The 20,886-nt window shown below is 55.1% G+C and overlaps 1 protein-coding gene across 2 annotated transcripts in view; it reads left to right on the top strand.

Moving 5' to 3' along the window:
* LOC123356125 (nuclear receptor ROR-beta-like) overlaps positions 1 to 19,866 on the top strand; it is a 37,076-nt gene extending 17,210 nt beyond the window's left edge. For both annotated transcript variants that reach the window (XM_044999109.1, XM_044999110.1), the window contains exons 2-10: positions 7,162 to 7,247; positions 7,836 to 7,977; positions 8,406 to 8,819; positions 9,798 to 9,919; positions 11,065 to 11,197; positions 15,548 to 15,655; positions 16,410 to 16,520; positions 17,475 to 17,587; positions 18,592 to 19,866. In XM_044999109.1, coding sequence (XP_044855044.1) covers positions 7,162 to 7,247; positions 7,836 to 7,977; positions 8,406 to 8,819; positions 9,798 to 9,919; positions 11,065 to 11,197; positions 15,548 to 15,655; positions 16,410 to 16,520; positions 17,475 to 17,587; positions 18,592 to 18,753 — 1,391 coding nt within the window. In that variant the 3' untranslated portion in view covers positions 18,754 to 19,866. The remainder of the gene's footprint in view (positions 1 to 7,161; positions 7,248 to 7,835; positions 7,978 to 8,405; positions 8,820 to 9,797; positions 9,920 to 11,064; positions 11,198 to 15,547; positions 15,656 to 16,409; positions 16,521 to 17,474; positions 17,588 to 18,591) is intronic.
* Positions 19,867 to 20,886: the final 1,020 nt, after the last annotated feature.

Here is a 20,886-nt window from a genome sequence, read left to right as displayed (position 1 = left end):
TGGGTAAAGCGCTTTCAGATCTCCTGGTGGAAAGTGCAGTGGAAGAGCCAGCGGTTAGTATATTAAGCCAGGAGATGGCAGGGGCTGTACAGACACCCCAGGCACCCCTCCGCTGCACCATACCCGTGTAGTCCAGCTGTGCTCTTTTTACGAGGGGAAGTCTCCAAAGCTTCTTCTCAGCCACTCTTGAGAAAGGGACAAGTAACAAGCTTAACGCTGTGCTGTAGGGAGGAAGGATGCTCTTGTGAGCAGGGCCTGGGCTAGTGACTCAGGAGATCTGGGTTCAAAGCCGGGCGCCTTGGGTAAGTCACTCGATCTTTCTGAGGGAAAAAGATCATTCTCTCCGTACTGCTATTGTGAGGGAGAGTCTCCACTCACTGATATCGCTGCATGACGAACTGCACCAAGAGCCTTACTGCTGGGCTTTTGTGCCAGGGCCCCCAGCTGCTGGGGCTTTACATAACCAGAGCTCCGCACACACGTGCTCACTTGGTGGGGAGGCAGGCGAGAGGGAGGTCAGACTCCTGGGACCTATTTCTACTTGAGGCCCTGGCTGCAAGTGAACATGTGCCTCAGTTTCCCCTCTGTCGAATGTTGCAGTTGTGCGGCTTCGTTGATGACAGTTGGCAAGATGCCCTGAAGTCCCGTGCTGGGTGAATTCTGATTGATTGGTTTGCTGATGTTGGGCTGGATTAATCTAGAAAACAGAGCGGCAACAACCCACGATTGCAGGATTGTTGCATGGTGCACAGCTCTTCTCTCTCGCTCTCTGTACACACCCTTCCACCCACCCAATGCCTTGTGTTTATAGCACGCCCATCACCTTGGTATGCCGTCACCTGCCCTGCCCCCATTCTGCTTCCTCACCTGCTGTGCTCTCCCACTTCTGTCTCCCCCATTCTTCCTACTTGGACTCACTTCCATCCTCTGAGCCCCCCATCGCCCGCTCCCCACTCACTCAGCCAGAGTGAGGTATTTGACTGTGGGATCCCCTAGTGTCTCTGTGTTTGGGCCCCGTCTTTCTCCAAGCGGCTGGGCTCTGACAGCTGCAGGGTCAGCAGGGAGGTGGCTCCTCGCCCCTGGCACCCCTTGAGCATCTCCTGGGCACCTTGTGTCCCAGGTGGGTCACCGGAGCAGATGAGAATCTAGGCGCATGGCAGCTTTTCTTGGGGACGTCCCCGGCATTCGGCAGCAGCGGCCGGGCACCGGTTACTGTCCATCTCTTTCCCAGCAGGGCTGAATGATAGAGGGTGCCCCATTGCCCGCCAGTGACCCCGGAGAGCTGCGTAGCTGGGTCACCTTCTCTCAGGTGGTCATGCAGGAATTCCAGAGCCACCCATGAGGACGCTGGACTGGATGCTAGTTACATTTCTCAGAGTCCCGGGCAGTTGGTGGGGGACACTGGAATGTATACAGAGATATCTCAGAGAGAATCTCCTCTCCAGCCGAGAGGAGAATGAAAAGTCCCCACATTCACTGAGCTGTGTCCTTTGTCACAGGCAGACACGTCTTAATATCCTCGTAGAGTCTGCCAGGTGATATTACTGTGTTTTGTCGGCAGGAAACCTGGCCTGGCGCCTTCGTACCTTAACGGATCTTGTGGTCATTGGGCAGTTCGCTCGAGGTCTGCTGTGCCGGCTGTCTGTGCAGCACACACAAAGAACACACACGCACAGCCGAACAGCTAACCACAGCTGGGTGAAAACAGCACAGGCCAGGGATGGTACTACCTGGAGATGTGATCTTGTGAGGTTCAGCTGGCTTTGGTGGGGTCGGTCCTTAGGTGAGACCTCCAAGGAGCATGTAGATGGCACGCTCACTAGGGGGCGCGCTTCACCCCGTGTGAGAGCTGAGCCCTGGTCAAAGGTGGAGTTAGGGGGCACTCTGCCACTAGGGGATCTGGCTTGTGGACATAAGACCTTGTCCTCCTCACAAGAAGATGGCTGCTTCATTTCACCCCAGAGGTGGCTGTATGTCAGTGGTGGATGGAGGAATCCCTGGATATAGTGTCTGATTTTGGGGGGGTGCTAAGCCCCCGTAGTTCCCACTGACTTCAAGTGGACTGGTGGGTGCTCAGCACTTCCAAAAACCAGGCTTCTAGTTTCTGAAGCACTTTGAGGTCCTCTAAGATGAAAGGTGCTATGAAAACATGGGTTAGATGGGGGAGAACAAAGAACTATACAAAACCAGCCTCTGGAGCCAGAGAATAACAACAACAATAAAGGTGATGATTTCCCTAATGTTGTTCATCTCAACGGACCCCAAAACACCCGGGATAACTATACACAGCACTGAACCCGCCACTGAAATGCAGCCACCTCTGGGCTGGAAAACAGCAGCTGTTTACCAGCTCGGAGCAACACCACGCAATCGCTAATAAAGAAAAATCCATTGGAAATGCAGAGGGGAATGTAGGGAGGCAGAATGGACTTATCTGAGCTGGGGATTTAAGCAAGACCGTGGTGGAGCCGAAAGCATCCTGGGATCTTAATGACCGTGAATGACCAGGACCTTGGGTTAAAAGTCTCATGTAAAAGATGGCAGCCGAGCGCCCCCTAGTGCCACAACAGGGCGTTGAGTCAGTAGTGATGTAATGGGCAAGGCCTGATCTGAATGGTATGTACTATTTCCCAGGCGGCAGGGCCCATGTAATGCCTACCCAGAAGGCCAAGGGCTGCCTGGCTGAGGGGGCTGGAGATCACCCCCTGGATCTGGGGCAGCCTGGAAGATGGAGGGGCTGAACCCTGTTAGCAGCTCAGCACAAGCCGAGCAGAGAATGGCTCCCAGGCTGGGAGAGCGGATGCAGGGCAGTGCTGCCGGGGGGGCTGCTGCCAAGGCTGTTTTCCGTGTCGATCCCAGGGGGCTGCCTGCTACAGGGAAGGGGCTGCAAGCAGACCCCTTAGGCTCATCGTTTCCAAGCCAGAAGGGACCAATGTGGCTTCGCTGGGTTCCGTCCTGTGTGAACTACAGCGGCTCTTCTAGAAACGCTGCCAGATTTGCAGGGATGGAGAATCCAACTGGCAAGTTGTTTCCGCGGTTGGAAACCCAGCCTGCTGCAACAGCCGCAGGGAAGAGGGCCATCCTCCGGCTGCCAGGAGGCACCCTCTAGCCCCGGACTCAGCATGGGGCTTTAGCGGCAGGGAGCCATTCGAGGGGCTGGTTCCAAAGGCCAGTGATGTCCGTGAGAGACTTTCCACTGGATCAGGCCCCAGGGGAGAAGAGAGAGCCACTCCAGGGTGTTTCCACCCAAGGTCATTGCAGGTGGGCAGGGGAATCCACCTTCTAAACTGGGCTGGAGCTCACTTGCTTACGACTGTCCCAGGTGGCACAAGCTCTGGACTGGATTTCTCTTTGCACTCCCTCTGGAATGGCTCCTTTCTCTGCCAGGCATTTGCACAAGTGAGATGTAAAACCCAGTTTAACCACTATAATCTCTCAGGATCCCGGGGCTCTTTCTACTAGAGACAACCCTGCTGTTGTGGCCAGATGCCAGCTTGGCTCATTCCATTCAGTTTCCCTCCAGAAATTCCTTTAGGTGGATTCAGTGTTTTTCTTTACTTCCTGGGCTAAACCAGTGCTGTGCCTTGTTAAACAGCTGCCGTGTTCTACCACAGAGGTGGCTGCATTGCAGTGCTGGGTGAAGAGATCGCTTTTTCTAGTGGCTTGGAAAGCATTCAGAAATCCCGCTAGCACAGGAACAGAGGATCTTACTTTGTGCGGAAGGGAAGGATGGAGCAAAGCTGAGCATTTGCTGAGAGGTTTATTCCAAGGCCCAGGACACTTGAAGGCAGCCGTCCTCTCTACACACAGCTGTTCCCTGCGGCAATGCCTTGGCTGTAATGAAAAGCCTGGTTATTATGCAGCTGTTAATCAGGTTCTGATAAGCCCATCTGGAGGCCTGTTCCTGCCCCCTCTCCATCCGCCCCAGTGCATGGATGTTTGCAAAGACAGAGCTGTGTGAAAGGAGTGCTTCCAAACCCCCTGATGTGCCTACCCGGGGTGCCCCCCACACTAGCAGTTTTGGGGGCGGGGGAAAGAGTGCAGAGGAGCTGTGCAGGTAGGACCCTCCATTCCCTCCCACCCCCACACATGCTCCCACCCTATGTGCGGCCCAGGACACAGACCTGCTGTAGACAGGCCGAGCCCACAGACACGCTGAGTCTCACACTGGTGGGACTCCACTGACTATACTTGGGATTTAACACCAGTGTGAGGTCAGAATCTGGCCCAGTCATTCTAGCCACAGACTCCCAGCCCCCTCCCACGCAGTATCCTGGGAACAAGCCCGGCCCTGTCCTAGACACAGCTGGGCCTCACTGGCGCAGGCACTGTATCATTCATTTTGCAGATGAGGAAACTGAGGCGGGGGAAGGGAGGTGGCTTGCCCAGGGTCACCCAGCAGCAGAGCTGGGGCTAGAACCCAGGTGACGAGTCCCAGTGCTCTATCCACGAGACGAGCCAACCGGCCGAGCTGGCGTGAAAGGCGTCACGCACACAAACACCAGGGGGCGCCCCAGGACACAACGGGCTTGCAGGGGTAGTTTGACGTCCTGTGGGGACCGGGCTTGCTGGCAGCACCCCCCAGAACTACAGTGCAGTCAGCAATCCCCGTCCGCGGCTGCCGGATCCAGGCTGGGCCTGTGGGCTGCCCTGTGTAGTGATCCTAGGCTGCCAGCTGGAGAGCCAGAGAGGACCTGGGTCCAGCAGCCTCAGCCCTGGCTCCCCTGCAGACTGATAGACTTTAAGGGACTATCATGGTCGTCTAGTCTGATCTCATCCGTAAGAGACCCCCAACCTCTGGCTGAGTTACTGACGTCCTCAAATCGTGGTTAAAAGACGTCGAGTTACAGAGAATCCACCACTGACACTAGTTTAAACCTGCAAGTGGCCCGGCCCCATGGTGCAGAGGAAGGCGAAACCCCCCCCCAGGGTCTCTGCCAGTCAGACCTGGGGGGGGAAATTCCTTCCCACCCCCACACATGGCGATCAGCTAGACCCTGAGCATGTGGGCAAGACCCGCCAGGCAGATGCCTGGGAGAGAATTCTCTGCAGTAACTCAGAGCCCCGTCCCATCTCCAGCCGGTGGGGATTTTTGCTACTGGCCGTCGCCGATGGGCCACACGCCATTGTGGGCCGTCCCTTCATCCCATCCCCTCCGTAAACTTGTCACGCTCAGGCTTGAAGCCAGGTAGGTTTTTTGCCCCCAGTGCCCCTCTGGGGGGCTGGACTTCCATCCTCTGATGGTTAGAAACCTTCACCTAATTTCGAGCCTAAACTTGTTGCTGGCCAGTTTATCTCCATTTATTCTTGTGTCCACATTGGTGCTTAATTTAAATAATCCTCTTCCTGCCTGGTATTTATCCCTCTGATGTGTTTACAGAGAGCGATCCGAGCTCCCCTGGCTCTCCTTTTACTTAGGCTAAACAAGCCAAGCTCTCTTAGCTCCAGCCTCCCTCTTGCAACGCTGGGGACACTTACAGGGGACATAGGGATTCCCCCTCCAGGAGGCCTTTTGAGCCATGAAACTGCAGCACCCTTCTGCATTCTCTGTTGCCTTTGACTGATGATATCCGCTGCCTGCAACTAACTACACCCATGGCCTCTGGGACCTGCCCCGTTTCGCCCCTGCCCGACCCTTCCCTGCTAGCTGCGTGTGCAGACAATGGGAGCCCACCCAGGAGGAGGAGGCCTAGGGTTTGAAGCACCACCAGGGCTTGCTGGCACACCTGGCACGTTACCCCGTGTCCGGGACATGCTGGGAACAGCCCGTCACTGCCATCTCCTGAGCATGCTGGGAATTGCAGCCCTATTCACTGTACTGATTCATCCTCTGCTCCTGGATTATATCCTACCGAGGCAGGTAACCCAGGTTCTGGATCCCCTTCGATCCCCGCTACCGAGAACACCGCCCCAATAGTCTGTAATACTTGTACATCTGTACCCCTGGGGCCGCTCAGGACTTCCATGCTGTGGGTGGCAATGGCTGTGCAAGGCTCTGGGAGTTATGGTGGATCAGCACCTCAGCCGGAGCCAGCCATGCGATGCTGTTGCAAAAAAAGCAAATGCAATTTTAGGTTGTGTTAACAGAGGCCGCGCATGGCCACGGGTGGTGATAGTACCGCCCTCCTCGGCGCTGGTTAGGCCTCAGCTGGAGAAGTGTGTCCAGTTTTGGTCATCAATGTGTAGAAAAGATGTAGAGAAACTGGAGAGGATCCAGAGGTGGCTGACCAAGATGATCAAAGGGATGGAACACAAGCCCTATGAGCAAAGGCTGAAGGAACTGGGTCTGTTTAGTTTGGAAAAGAGGAGATTAAGAGGTCTTCAAATACTTGCAAGGCTGCTAGCCTGCCCTAAAAAAGATGGAGAAAAGTGGCTATTTAAGCGCTGCAGACAGACTGCACCTGGGTGTGTACCTCAGGCTAGCGTAGGGTGGAGCGGGTCTCCACTAGTGGGTGGAGCGGGTCTGGATGTTTAATTTGGGCTTTTAGATGGAGAGGTTCCAGGATTCGGTCCCTGCAAAGAGACCCAGGCAGGGCAGGTGTGTGGGATCCACGCAGGCAGAGATCCGTCCCTTCTGAGTGCTCAGATCCACTCGTGACTATAAGTGCAACGAGCACAGGTACAGAATCAAGCCCAGTGTTAATGAGTCCCTCCGCCTCCTCACTCACCATCAGGAATAAGGAAGAGGAAAACCTGGAGGGGATCCCGCGGCCACTTGGAACAGGGCCTCGGCGGGGCCTTGCGGTGCTTGGAGTGAGGCTGGGAAGAGAGCGGCTGCTTGCCGAGCTGAGTAGCTGGTGTTGCTTGTTTCCCAGGTGTGCTGAGCAGGAGGGCGGCACTCGTAAGAGGATCATTTCGGAGGGTTTAAACGGTGGGATCTACTGACTAGAGTACAGGATTAGCAGGCCTGGGCTCTGTTTCCAGCTCCATTGCTGGCCTGCTGGCTGGCCTTGAGCAAGTCACAGCCCTGCTCTGTGCCTCAGTTTCCCTCAAGGCAGGGATGATGCTACCCACCTCCCAGAAGGTTTCGTTAATGTCTGTTTGTAAAGCGCTGCAAGGTCCCTGTCTCCCCACAAGGGCCAACTGCTCTGTCCCCTAGAGAGAGAGACGCCGCAGTGAACTGACCCGGGCTTCTCTGTTTTGTTCCCCTCCCGGCTGCAGCCCAAATCGAAGTGATCCCGTGTAAGATCTGCGGAGACAAGTCTTCGGGGATTCACTACGGCGTCATCACCTGTGAAGGCTGTAAGGTAAGCGATGGGCTCTGTCCGGCCCTGGCACTCGGCAGGTGTAAGGAATTGGGCATTCCCAGCCCGGGGATTCAGGGGATGGTTTATAAACCTCTTTGGCGGGAGCCGTCTGCTCGCCCAGCGCCGGGGGAGGGGTTTCCAAAGGCGACGACGCCAGCTAGACGCCAGCTCCCATTGATGGTCCCAACCTAGGAGCATTGCCGGGCAGGAGCCGGATACACTGGTTGAGCTGCCTGGGAACAAATCGCAGGGCACCTCCCTGGCTCTGGTCACCATCCTACTAGCACCACCGCTGGCCCAGTTCCCCCCACCCACCCATTCATCCCTCCCCTGGGTCTGGCACGGCTCCCTCCCCACTCTGGAACAGTCCCCGGTTCCCACTGTGTGTGGGCCAAGGCTGGACAAAGCACAAGAGACCGTCTCCCCAGGAACAAGCTTAGGTTGGGATGGGCCGGGTGCCCCCGCTGGGCCTTTTCCATCCCCACCCTCGGAAGACCCCTCCTCCAGTCACTCCCCAGGCAGGTGGAGACCATGTGGGGGATCCCCCCCACACACACCCCTTTGTGACCCGTCCTCCTTCCCGTGCAGGGTTTCTTCCGGAGAAGCCAGCAGAATAACGCCAGCTACTCCTGCTCGCGCCAGAAGAACTGCCTGATCGACCGGACCAACCGGAACCGGTGCCAGCACTGCCGCCTGCAGAAATGTCTGGCACTGGGCATGTCGCGTGACGGTGAGTCTGCTCCCGAGGCCTGAGGGGTCGGCTGGGCCCCTGGGGGATCGGGGAGTTGCCGGCTGGGCTGCTCAGTGGGGAATAGGCTCTGAGCCAGGACTCTTGAATTCCTGGCTGTGCCAGGGACCTTGGGTGGGTCTCGTCGGTTTCAGCTGTAAGCTCCTTGGAGCAGGGACTGTCTCCCTAGCTGTGTGCTCAGCACCTACCACCAGCTGGGGCCTCTGCTCGCTGCTGCTAATGGGAAAATCCCATCATCGGAATGTACCAAAATAATCACCCCAGCCCTGGAGCCCCAGGGCATTGCCCTGCCCCCCTCCTACTCCTCTGGCCCCTGCCTGGGGGGGCAGTGGAGTTGTTGTTAACCCTTCGTTTGCCACTGCGCCCCATCCACGCGCCCAAGCCTACCGGCTCTGCTTCCTTCTCCCCAGCGGTGAAGTTCGGCCGCATGTCCAAGAAGCAGCGGGACAGCCTGTATGCGGAGGTGCAGAAGCACCAGCAGAACCAGGAGCAGAACGGGGCCTCCAAGGACGACTCCGAGGCCCTGGCACGGGTCTACCCCACCAGCGTGAGCAGCGGGGTCTCGGACCTGGACGACATCTCCCCGCTGTCGGACGGGCTCCTCTTCGACTTCCCTCTCACCCCCGATGGAGGCAGCACCTACTACAACCTGGACCTCCTGACCTCGGCCCAGCCCTCGCCCGACCAGTCCAGCATGGACGTCAGCGATGCCAAGCTCATCAAACAGGAGTCCATCTACGAGCTGATGCTGGAGCCCGGCCTCTTTGCCCACAGCGCCCTGGAGGGCAGCCAGCTCGCCTCGGACATTTCGATGCTCGAGATCGGTCAGTACCTGCCCTCCCCCGCCCATCTCAGACATAAGAGAAGGCATGAGCTGAATTTTGCAGGGCTCAGAGCAACCACCCGTAGGTGGGGCTGACCCCCAGACCTCCAGCATTGAAAGCACAGGCCTCTATGCTTGAGCTAAAGGAGCATTTCTGCTAGAGGGGAGCAGTAGTAGGCTATCATCTCATGTGGGACTGCCCCTAAACCGGGGGGGGGGCGGCTACATGCTGATAGCAGAAGATAAAGTGGGGACTCCCAATCTCTGGTCCTGCTCTCTCCTGGAGCCTCCTGCAGTCCCCTCCCCGTGAGTCTGGCACCCACCCCCCTAAAGCGTGGGAGTGTGTCCGTGCAAGGCTAATGCAGCCCCTGCTACAAGGATGGAGGTGGGAGAAAGCCCTTGGAGGAGTAGGGCAGCTGTGGCAGGAACTGTCCTCTCCCACTCCCACCAGAACCGAGCAGGGCAGGAGGCAGATAGTCCCCCCCAAACTCAGCTCCTAACGTCCTTGAGACCCAGAACATGCCCCACACCCTGCTAAGCTACAGTCCAGCCCGTACCCCACTGATCGGCCAACTGCCTGAATTCCAGCTCACTCACAACACACACATCCTGTAACAAACCCCAGGCAGCTAAGAACTTTGTAGCAAGGATAGACCCCAGGCCCTCCTGCTCTGAAAGCACAAGGCCCCTTGTACCTGAGCTAAAGAGAATCCCCACTGGCACTATAGGGCCTAAGACACACAGCTGGACCAGTTCTGACTCCGCCCAGGAGGAGGCAGTGGCACACACAGACACGCGACAGCTCATCACAACACATCCGTAGGGGCTGACAGAGGCTATGCTGGCAACGCGCCAGGGGCACTGGGGCTGCCTGTGCGCTGCATTAGTCCTTGGGGCTGCCCTGTCTTTGAGGAAGCCTGGCTGCCCCCGTAGGATCCGGGCCCTGAGTCTCCGCTGTGCTTTGTGCTTGCTTGGGCAGACCGGATTGCTCAGAACGTGGTCAAGTCCCACCTGGAGACCTGCCAGTACACGACGGAGGAGCTCAAGAGGCTGGCGTGGATGCTGTACACCCAGGAGGAGATCAGGAGCTTGCAGAACAAGGTAACTTCCCCTTGCTTCCTACCAGCCCCCGGGGCCTGTGCCTCCCTGCCCCACACAACAGGCTGCTCGAGAGACCCAGTCCCCAGCACTAACCTCTCCCGGGTCAGGGCGCACGTATGGGAGCTCGTCATGGGACACCCCGCTGTCTCCGGGTGCCAGCTGCATCGTACGTGGCGCCCCGGGAGCGGGATGGCAGCTTTCCGGCTGGAGAGGCTGTGCAGCCCGTGGGGTGGGGTCGGGGAAGGGATATCGGCTGTCATGGGGGTGCTGTCACTGCCTCATGGGGCTGAGCAGCAGCCGCCCTGCGGTTAGGAGCAGAACCCCATGACGTGGATCTGCGAGTGGGGGAGCACAGCTTTGTGGGGTACGGCAGAATCCCCAGGCCACGTACCCTGGTGTTCCAGACCATCACCTGCGGGGCAGGGGAGTGGAGACAGGGGTGAACCAGGCTGGGTCACAGCAAGGCAGGGCTCTTTCTGGAAGCCATCTCCTTGAGCTCCAAAATCCAAGCTAATATTTCAGGGGGTGGGCGAACATGGGGGCGGGGAACCAGACACCTTTACCTGTCATATTGCGAAATAGACGTAATATCCCAGAACCAAGTGTCACTGCTGCAGACATGTCTGCCTGAGTCTGCAGGCAGCGTGAAAGCCCTGCTTTAAGGGCTCTGTGAAGCCCCTGTCAATTTCAAGGGGTCGTTCGTCTGAAGTTTAATGACGGCCAATTTAAATGGCTGATCAAAGCAAAAAAGAGGCAGAACCATCATATTATGAAGATCCACTGCAAGTGGAGTCTCATTTTGGTGACAAGTGGGTGGAGCTTAGTTAGTGAGTGGCGCTGGGAGGGAACCACTACTACTCCCCACCCCCACTCTGATTCGGTCCTTGGGTGGAGCAGATGGCCCAGGGATGCCTTGGATTTCAGCGGGAGTTGAACACCATGGGAAGGGAGATGCGTGAAGATTTGCGGGTGGGAGTGTGGATTCTGGGGCGTGGGGTGCAGAACCCCATACAGCGCACCCCCCAGGATGGGACAGTACAAAAAGGAGCCCCCGTGCTTGGTCCCCTGTGGCGTGGGGGGGAAGGGAGGGTGATGTGCGGAAGGGAGCTGGCCGCGCCTGATGCGCCCCCCTGTTGTGCTCACAGAGCTGCGAGACCATGTGGCAGCAGTGCTCCCTGCAGATCTCCAACGCCATTCAGTACGTGGTGGAGTTCGCCAAGCGCATCGACGGCTTCATGGAGCTCTGCCAGAACGACCAGATCATCCTCCTCAAAGCAGGTGAGAGAGCGGGGAGACGGACCCCACCGCACAGACAGGTTCCTCCCCACGCCCTGCTGGGGCGGCAAAATCCCCCCCAGCCTTCTAGGTGCTGATGGTCTGGCCCCTGGTCTGGTCCCCAGGCAGCACAATGGGGCTGGCCTAGTGCCCCAGGGGCTGGGGAGCCAGGCACAGCCCCCTAGCTGGCCCTTACATGCCCCCATTGGAACCTTGGTGCTGGGTGGGGGCGGGGCTAGGGTGGGAGGGGGCGGAGCCAATGTGAAAGGCTTCAGCGCCGTTCAGAGCACTATGGAGATTCTGGGCTGCTCTGGTCTATGGAGAAGCCCATAAGCTGCTCTCCAGAGGCTGCTGTATATTAGAGCCCCTTGGGGCTGCTCTGATTTACGCCGGGGCCATTCCCAGGCGTTGCGCCTCATAAAAGATTAAGGTTGGAAGAGACCTCAGGCCGTCACCTAGTCCAACCTCCTGGAGGCTCAGCCTGGGATTTCAACAGGGAGACGTCCACAGGGCCACTTCCTCGTTCCTTCCCTTCTCTGCTCTCTCTTCCCCTCTCCTTGCTTTTCTCTCCTCTCTCCCCCACCAACACTTCTCCCTCTGACTCACCCCCACCCTCCTCCTTCCCCCGCCATCTGCATCCCTTCTTCTTCTTCCTCCCTCTTTTTCCAGACTGAGGTGGGTCTGGCTCACCTTCTTAGCACACACTGAGCCCCGCTGCCCCCACCCCCGAATCTCCCACCTCATGACACACGCAGGTCCCACTTCCCACTGTGGACAGGTGGAGTGGGTGGGGAGGAGGATCCCAAGAACTGGCAGGAGCTGGAACCCAGAGCCAATGGGGGAGCCCGTCAGACACCACTGGTGATGGTGGGAGGCCCAGGGGGCATCTCATGGCATGGGGTCCCTGGCTCAAGAGCCTCCTCACTGGCTCTCCTGCTTGGGAGGCGATGAGGGGCAGGGGCATCTCCCAGCACCCACCCCTTCCTGGAGAGATGGAAGCGCACACACACACACACACACACACACACACCAGCCTCTCTGCCGTCAGCCCAGTGGCCTGGGCAGCTTATCGTCTCCAGAACCAGCTTGGAGACAAGTCGTCCTGCCTGGCCTCTTTCTGATCACACCCAGCAGCTGGTGGTGCTGGGTCAGGGAGAGAGAACAGGAAACGTGAAGGCGCCCGGGGCGGAGAACCAGGATCACGTAGAGCCACAGCCTTGATGGTCCGTAACCTCCAGAGGTAACGCGCCCCAGGGTGCCAGGCTGGGAATGCTCAGGGATTAGCCGAGTCAGAGAAAAGCACAATCCCCCTGTTTACCAAGCTTTCCCCATTGCCAGGCCCACCCATGGGCCCGACCTTTATTAAAGGCCCTGCGTGTAGATGGGCTCAACTATTAATGTCCAGGTCTGGAGTTCAGCCCCCACCAGGTTGGGAGGGGTTCAGATCCAGAGTTTCGCTTTGGCTCATTAGGAAGCTCAGAGAAAGCAACAGATTTTGGATCCAGGTCTGGTTTTCAATGCCCCCACTCCCCACAAGTACAGGGGCGTTGGGATCTTGAGGGGTACCAGGTGTGTCTCTCTGCAGCTTCCAGCTCCCATAAGCATCCAAGTGCATTTCAGATCCAACCTCTTAACCCCTGGGGATCCCCCTCCCACCCAACGACCACTAAGGAATAGAAGGAAATGATCCTGCACCAATAATCATGGATGAGACCTGAGAAGTCTCTTCCATCTCTGCTTCCTAGGGGCCTGATCTTCAGCAGTGCTCCAACTCCAGCTGTGTCAATGGGGGCTGCAGATGCTCAGCCCTCCTGAAAACCCTTGTGAATCTAGCTAGTTCTCACAGCATCCGTCTCTTAGGTATCCTTGCCCTCATAGAGTCAGAAAGGACTGGAGTTCTGATGCTGATTCAGCCAATGACTCGCGGGGCAAATCGCGTCCCCTCTCCGTGCCTCAGTTTCCCATACCTACCTCCCAGGGGTGATGTGAGGGTAACTTAGTGAATGTCTGAGCAGTGCCCTACACATCTGCAGCACTGTATGAATGTCATAGTGACAATGCTGGCTGTTTTATCCACTTTTAGGCCTGAATAGTGCGGATTCTCTCTTGCCAGCGCAAAGCGGGTATAAAATGATCCCGCTGTGAGCTGGTAGCACTGGTGCAAATAACTGTCCAGAACTACTAAAGAATCAGGCCCTGGGTTTCCAGTCAGTTTCATTTTCCAGCTCTCAGGCACTAACTAAAGCGGGTTGGAATTTTTCATTCGCAATGAGGGAGGGGGTGTTTCCAACCAAAAATGGCTTTTTTGTCCAAGTGGAAATTTCCCTGGGAATTGTCGGACGTTGCTGAAATTTTTAATTGAAAACCCAGAAAACTTTTGAAGAAAAATATCCATGAAAATGACGCGCTCTTTGTTCTGTTCTACGTTTCCCTGGGAATTAAGTCACCTTTCCTGACTGGCTCAGCCACTAACCCCACGGTGGAGGGTCAGATTTCCCATTACTGCAACTACTGCTCCTCTCTGAACGCTAACGCGACGGCTCTGACCTTCTCCCCTCTAGAAATAGTCCAGCAGCCAGAGCCAAGCGTAGAATCCACTTCTATTATTATTATTTCTGATCTGGATTGCAGGAGGGCCTGGGAGCCCCACTCACAGATCAGGTCCCCCTGTGTAAGCTGCCGTCCTGCCTCAAAGAGGCAGCGGTCAAAGCAGCAATAATCTCCAAGCCTTCAGGTTCCCAGCTCACAAGGGTGGCCTTGGTCTGCATTGTATCAGCAAGGTCACGCCCCTAAAGGAAACAGTCCTGCACCCACTGAAGCTGAAGGGAGTTTTGCCATTGACTTGAATGGGATCGGGTCCGAATGATGAAGCTACAGGTGTTCACTCAGCCAATGTAACAGGTCTCTTGATGGACTCTTAGCAGCCGACTTGAATGGGTGGGAGCGCTTCCGTGTGCCTGGATCCTAGCTTCCCTCCAGCTGTCTGTTGTTTTGTTGTTGTTTTAAGGGCAGTGAATCTCACTGGGAAAGTGCCAGGTTGTTCTTTTTAGGAATCAGCAAACAGAGAAACAAATCCCCGAGGTTTCTAACAACCCCTCGGTGCATTTAAGAGAACGGATGGTGCTCATTGGCTTTCTGTGCTATATTTAGCTCCCAGGGGGGAAACAGATTAACCCACTTCGCTTTTGTGTTGCACTCCGAAGTCCCAAGTTAGTTTTTTTGTCTGCGTCGAGCGCTGGTGCAATCCCAACACATCAGGACTGGCTTAACATGCAAAACCCTGCTTTCACTGCCATTTATAAACCACAGCAGAAGTACAGGAACATCTGTGCACTTTTGCTACTGAGAAGGAAAGGTGAAGGAGGAGCCTCCGACCCTGGGGCCTGCAGCCAATCCCGTGTGCTTTCTGATTGCGTACAGATGATTGTTTACCATTGAGAGCTCTCACCACGTGTGCAGTCCCCGACACTCCCTTCCTGTTAGATTTTCACACAGGAAGGCCCCAATCCTACAGTCAGGTCCATGCTAGCAGATCAGACTGCGGAACTGGGGAGTCAAAATTTGGTGTTACGCTCCCCCGGGTCTGATTCTCCATTTCACTGCCATTTACACCAAGGAAAAGCATCCGTCCATTTTGCCCTGATGTAAACCACCACACAAGGGGTAGGGTGATGATGGAGAATCAGGCCATGTCTTCAGTGCAGGCTAACTGCGAGTCGGGCAATGCTTAGTCATCTCCCAGTAACCCAGCTTCCTAGAGCACAGCCATACCACTGCCGTAATACCCCCACATCCACCCTGGCGCTGTGCATGGTTGTGAGAGACAATGCAGATAGCTGGGCACCTCCTGGCTACATCTGTTTATATAGCAACCTGCATTGGTTCCTCACCAATGTCTTCCCTCCTGCAACCCATGCTCCTCCCTCCAAGTTCCATGCAGGTTGCTACACTTAAAACCAATTGCTGCCTAGTTTCTATGTCTTAGCACATGGAATCTAACCAACCTCTTCATTTCTTCCTTCCATTTTTTTATTTTCTTTTTACCTGCTCCTTTCTTTGTAATCCACCGTTACATTGATCATTTGATCTCTGCTTTCCGTTGCTAACTGACTGGGTCATATTTCCCTTTGTTGAAATATCATGGTCACAAATTGCTCTTTAAAAAAAAATAATTTGGGATTTTTTTTAAACACTTTAAAAAAATAATTTGGAATTTACACTTGAATTGGGGGGTGGCGGGGTTGTTGGTCTGGATTTTTTTTTTTTTTTTGTCCTTGGATGACGGAAATGCTCCCTTACCCTCCTCCTTTCCCTCCTCCTCCTCGTTGTCTGTTGTCTTTCTGCCTGCATTAGGTTGCCTGGAAGTGCTTCTGATCCGAATGATTCGGGCATTCAACCCTTTAAATAACACGGTGCTCTTCGAGGGGAAATACGGCGGCCTGCAGATGTTCAAGTCGCTTGGTAAGAGCTGGTTTGTTCGCTTTTGTCCTCGCGGGGTGATGGGAATGAGTTTATGACTCTTCTTTAAAGCTTCTTATGGTGAAAACATAGCAGTGACTCCAACAGGAAGGGTCCAGTCACTGCATGAACTTCATGGCAAGGAGTAAGGGGGAAAGCATCGGAAGCACCTAAGGGATTTAGGAACATAATGAAAGTCACTGAGTCTTGTCCTCCTGTCTCCCCAACTGTCTAGCACTTCTTCTTGCAGAATCCCATGGTTTATATTCTCAGAGGCTGGCTAGCAAATGGGCCAGTGGCTACTGGGCTCTGACCCCAGCCTAGATTGGGTGCCTCCCAAGGGTGTATCCAGCTAATGGCTGGTTGTTCTTTGTGCCGCAAGCTGATGGGTCTCAGTCTGGGCCGAGTGGACGTGTGCTAACAAAATGTAGGTCCCGACCCTGCACCCGTTGATTTTAATGGGCATTGGCAGTGGTGCAGGGCCATGTGGAGGTGGCATTCACCCCAGTGCCTTTGGCTTGTGATGCAGGGATTCTTTTATTGGAGACCTGCTGGGTTCCTCCCCATTTGCCTGCTTAGTCTCCGGGAGCCTTCTAAGTGACTCCCTTCCCTCTCCTCCTCCAGGAGAGGAGCCCAGAGACTTGGCTGTTGTTGTGAGCAGGAGTTGCCCTGTGGGGACAAAGTCAAATTTCTTGCAGCAAAGGGGTCTGTGGCACTGGGACGTGATGTGCTTCTCGTTCCCATGTCTTCTCTTTAGGCTGCGACGACCTTATCAACGCCGTCTTCGAGCTCGGGAGGAACCTGTGCCGGCTACAGCTCTCGGACGAGGAGATTGCACTGTTCACTGCAGCCGTCCTGCTCTCTCCAGGTAGGTGCAGAGGGGGACAGGCGAATGGCAATGTCTGTTCTGCATTCAAGGAGCTCGCAGAGCCGCAAGCTCCAGGAGAGAGTGTTTTGGCTGTGATTCTGGGGAGAGTTAACCCTAAGCCCTATCAGAGAAATTGAAGACCCGCTAAGATCATTGTCAGGTGGAGCAAACGAAGTGCATGGATCTGACCTGGCTGCTGATGGAGTCTATGGCAAAACTCCCCAGTGAGAGCAGGACCGAAGCCCGAGTTTCTGCTGCTTTTAGGGTTAGCAGCAGAGGTAGCCCTCAAGGAGCACAGCAGTTGCTTGGGAAGTTGCTTGCATGTCGCGCATCCTTCAGCTCTTTGCTGGGGGGACTGAGCGCTTTGGTTGAAGAGGCTTGTACTAAACAGAAATCCCACTCCAAGATCCAGGGAGAGCTGCCTGATGTTCTCCAACTTTGCTCTCCTCCTTCAAGCCTCAAAGCCTTGTAGTAGTAATCCACACTCATGTAGTAATCCACTCTCATGCTTCAGGGTGTAAAACTGATGGCTGCTGGGGTCAGGAAAGCACTGCCCCTGTACACAGTTGGGCGCTAGTGGAGGCCGAGCTGTTCACAAGCATCAGGCATTGGCCACCAACAGAGGCTGCATGTCAGACCAATGGCCCAGTGGAAAACCCTTGTAACCTTAAGTGCTGTACTGAGCCCCCTTCTGCCCCCTTTTCTCTACTTCCCACCAGATCTGGTTTTGGAATTTGGAGCCCTCTCCAGCCAAGACATGTGCGAGGGCAAGCGAGAGGTGTCACTGTGGGGGTGGGCAATGATTACAAAGCAAAGCAGTGACCTGTAGCTCCCTGCATATGAAGGGCAGGAAAATCAGTTAAGGAAATACCCCCTCCCCGCAGCGTTGCCATGCTATGCAGGACTCCGAGCCATTTCCCAGGGCTGACGTGAGCTTTGGCTCTCGATTCGCAGATCGCCCTTGGCTCACGGAATCCAAGAAGGTGCAGAAGCTCCAGGACAAGATCTACATAGCCCTGCAGCACGAGATCCAGAAGAAACACTCCAGCGAGGATAAGCTCTCGAAGGTAACGGAGCTGACTGGGAGCAGCCAGGCGGAACGGGGGTGGAATTGCACTAAGGAAAAAACAAGGGCTGAACATCAAGGGAAAATGGTCTTGCTACCGAGGACAGTTGGGATTGGCTCTCAGCGGGGGAGGGTAGCCTTAATCCTGGGGACATTTACAACTAAACTAGACAAAGACCTTGGCGGATAGACCGTAGAGATACTCCTGCGTTGGCTGGATTCGCTAGGTCCTACGGGAATAGGTCTCACTTCCTAAATGTTAAGGCCATTAGAATCTTCTAACCCTGCATAGCACAAGGCCTCTAGCACTGAGTGAATAGGCTACATCCTTTCTAACGGCGCTTCATCAAGGCTTGATTCTGGCCTGACATACAGCCCTGGGCTGGGAGGGGGCAGAGCATCACCGCAGAGTTCTCTCACCGCCTGGGGGGAGCTTTGTGACTTAATTATAGTGGAACCTGCTGCAGGGACCGGCCAAGGAAGCGCTCCTCTCACTCAAGTGCAAGAGGCCTGTGCGTTAAGAACGGAGGGGTTAGGGTTCGAGTTCCAGGTGTGGGTGAGGTTTACGTATCAGCCGTCTGGAGCGCAAGGGCTCGTTTGTGAGTCTCAGGATCGAGTGGTTACGGTACCGTCGGGCGGGCAGGAGGAAACCTCAGCCGTAGATTTTCAGGGCAGTTGAAAACCAACCCAGCTGCTCCCTTTATTCCCCAGGCCCCAGGGGGAGCCAAATCATTTCCCCCTAGGAAATGCAAGCCCCTAGGATAGATGCATTGCACCGGTTCAAAACGGGGCTTGACCTGGTGCCTCTCAGCCCTGGTCCGTTCCCAGAGGCAGTCACCCAGGCGCAGCACACCCTCTTCAGGGGTTCACGCTGCTGTAGCCGCCTCGCTGTCATGACACCACGCCGCGTCTCGCTAAGCCCCATCCAGCGACCGCAAAGCTTGGGCATGACCGGTGCACAGCAATGCTGATCGCAAGCCCAAATCTCACTTCCTTCCCCTGCAGATGATTTCCAAGCTGCCCTTGATGAAAACCATCTGCAACCTGCACTTGGACAAGTTGGAGTTTTTCCGGCTCCTGCATCCAGAGACCGCTATGAACTTTCCGCCCCTGTACAAGGAAGTATTCAACTCGGAGCTCCAGTACAGCGACCCACGAGAGAGCTAAGGCTTGGAGCGGCCAGACCCTGTTTCATTTCCCAAAGTCTGGAGAGGAACAGAAACATTGTGGGCCAGGGGAGGTTCATTTAACTCAAATAACCAAACCCGAGAGACCCTACGGGGCGAGGTGATCTGCCACGTCTCCTCGCTGTGGTTTGCAATAGCTCTTGAATGTAATGCACCTTGAAGGACAAGTGAACTGACTTTGCCATACCGGTGAAATGAATGTGAAACCTCCACTCCCTCGAGGAGACGCTCCAGTACCGTACCAACACCTTCCCTTAGTGCATGAATCACCATGGGGCACACACACGCCCATGCAACAAAGCAAAGGAGCCCAGCTGCCAGCACTCATCCCAGGACCAGCCCTTGTTCTCCTCTTGTTTCATATGTATTTGTTTGTTTTAAATTAAATAAACGCCAGAAGGATGGAATGAAAAAGGGGCAATACAGACGTGGTGGGATAGGTGGCTAACCAAAAACAGGCAGGGGATGGGAAGAGAAGTAGAGTCGGGAGTTGAATTGGACTGAAGCGTGGAGGGAAAAGAAGACAAAAGTAGCATCTTACTCTTCATGTGCCCTGGGCTTAATGACTATCCAAGGAGCAGGGGGACAGAGCCAGGCCTGTAATGGCTGGGCCACTCGGTGGAAAACAGGGAAGTAGAAATTCAACATCGTATCCCCTTATGAAGAATCTAGCAGGGTCACTGTCCAAATCTAACCAGAAGGGATGCGAGTGGGGTCTGCACAGGGGTTAGACTCCCTGTGATCAATGGTTTGAATGCAGGGTCAGCTGTTCCCGTCACCCCTCCGAATGCCACACATGTGAGTCTTTCAGGGAAGCCCCCGTCTTTCCTGTACGATCCTGGGCACTTTCGCTAAGAGAAGGGGTTTGCCTCTCTACCTGTGGCCAAATACCACTCTCCAGCTGCTGCTGTGCGCTGCCCTCCCCGAGGCAGCTGCATTTTAGAGGTGCTGTGTGTATATAGTGTCCGTGCTTTGGGGCGCCAGGCACTGCTGTAACTTGGTATAAGCAGTCGTGCGTTCGGGCCATGGCTGTCGTCTTTATTTATTTGTATAGAGTCCCCTTTTAAAGTGAAATTCCCCGTCTCGGATCAGGTCCGGTGACCTTTTCGTCTCCCTAACCTCATCCAGCGCTGCCATGTTAACCCTTCTTCTCCCAGAGGTGTAACCCACTCAGTGTAGTGCTCTGTCCCATTTTAGTGGGGGCTGGGCATAGACAGAGGTTATTGAGCCTACTGCAGTGTTAGCTTCCTAACTTTGGTCTTCTTGCTCGGGCAGTAGCGGCTTGTGCTTTTTAGAACCACAGGTCCCAGGTCCATCCCTGCTACTGACATCCCAGCTGGGAATGCAGTGTTACCAAGGCATCCCGGGCCTCCTTTGGTGCTGACTCCCACACCGCGCCTTGCACCTCCTTGTAAGGCCGGTTAATGTTCTCGTTCTCCAGTCAACATAGGCTGCAAAGCGCGGTACCTGCCAAGCGTAACAGGGTTAGGAAAAAGCGGCGTGCGGCTGCTCTGTTCCTCGAGGTCGAATCATCCTTGACCCCATTTTTTCAGGAGCTTTTACCTCCTGATTTTGATGTTTTTTAGGATTCACTCTCTGAGTTGAACAGAAATCAGGGTTCTCTCTCAGCGGATCTTTTTAGTCACAGCAAAGTTACTAGGCGGTGATGGGGGCAGCGGTCGTTATTCCCCCCTCTAGCATCTTCTCCTCCCCAGAGTTTGTTTTGGAAGCAGCTGATGCCTCTGAGTAAAAAAAAAAAGAGGGAATATATTTGTGCAATCATTTGGGTGGAGGGATACCATCTCCTTCCATGCTGTGTAACAGCCCATAGGTTGATTATACTGCTGGAGAGATTAAACTGTCACCTACTGTGGATTATTTATTAGTTCCTGCTCCTGCTCCCACTGTTGCCAATGCCAAATCGTACAAGGAGAAAACCTTCTTGCCAGAGGAACAGTGGTTCCTACTGATAAATAGTCAAACTCCCAACTCCTTGCCCTTTTTCTTACTTATTTCTTCTGTAATGAACCTCCCCCATCCTATAAGGTACCAAGAAGGTTTGAACCCACTACCTTCATTTCTATAGTACAGCCCGTTCCATCTCTTGAGGTGA

Source organism: Mauremys mutica, chromosome 24 (genome assembly GCF_020497125.1).
Source record: "Mauremys mutica isolate MM-2020 ecotype Southern chromosome 24, ASM2049712v1, whole genome shotgun sequence".
Taxonomy (NCBI): domain Eukaryota; kingdom Metazoa; phylum Chordata; order Testudines; family Geoemydidae; genus Mauremys; species Mauremys mutica.
This window is presented reverse-complemented; position numbering and strand designations above follow the sequence as displayed.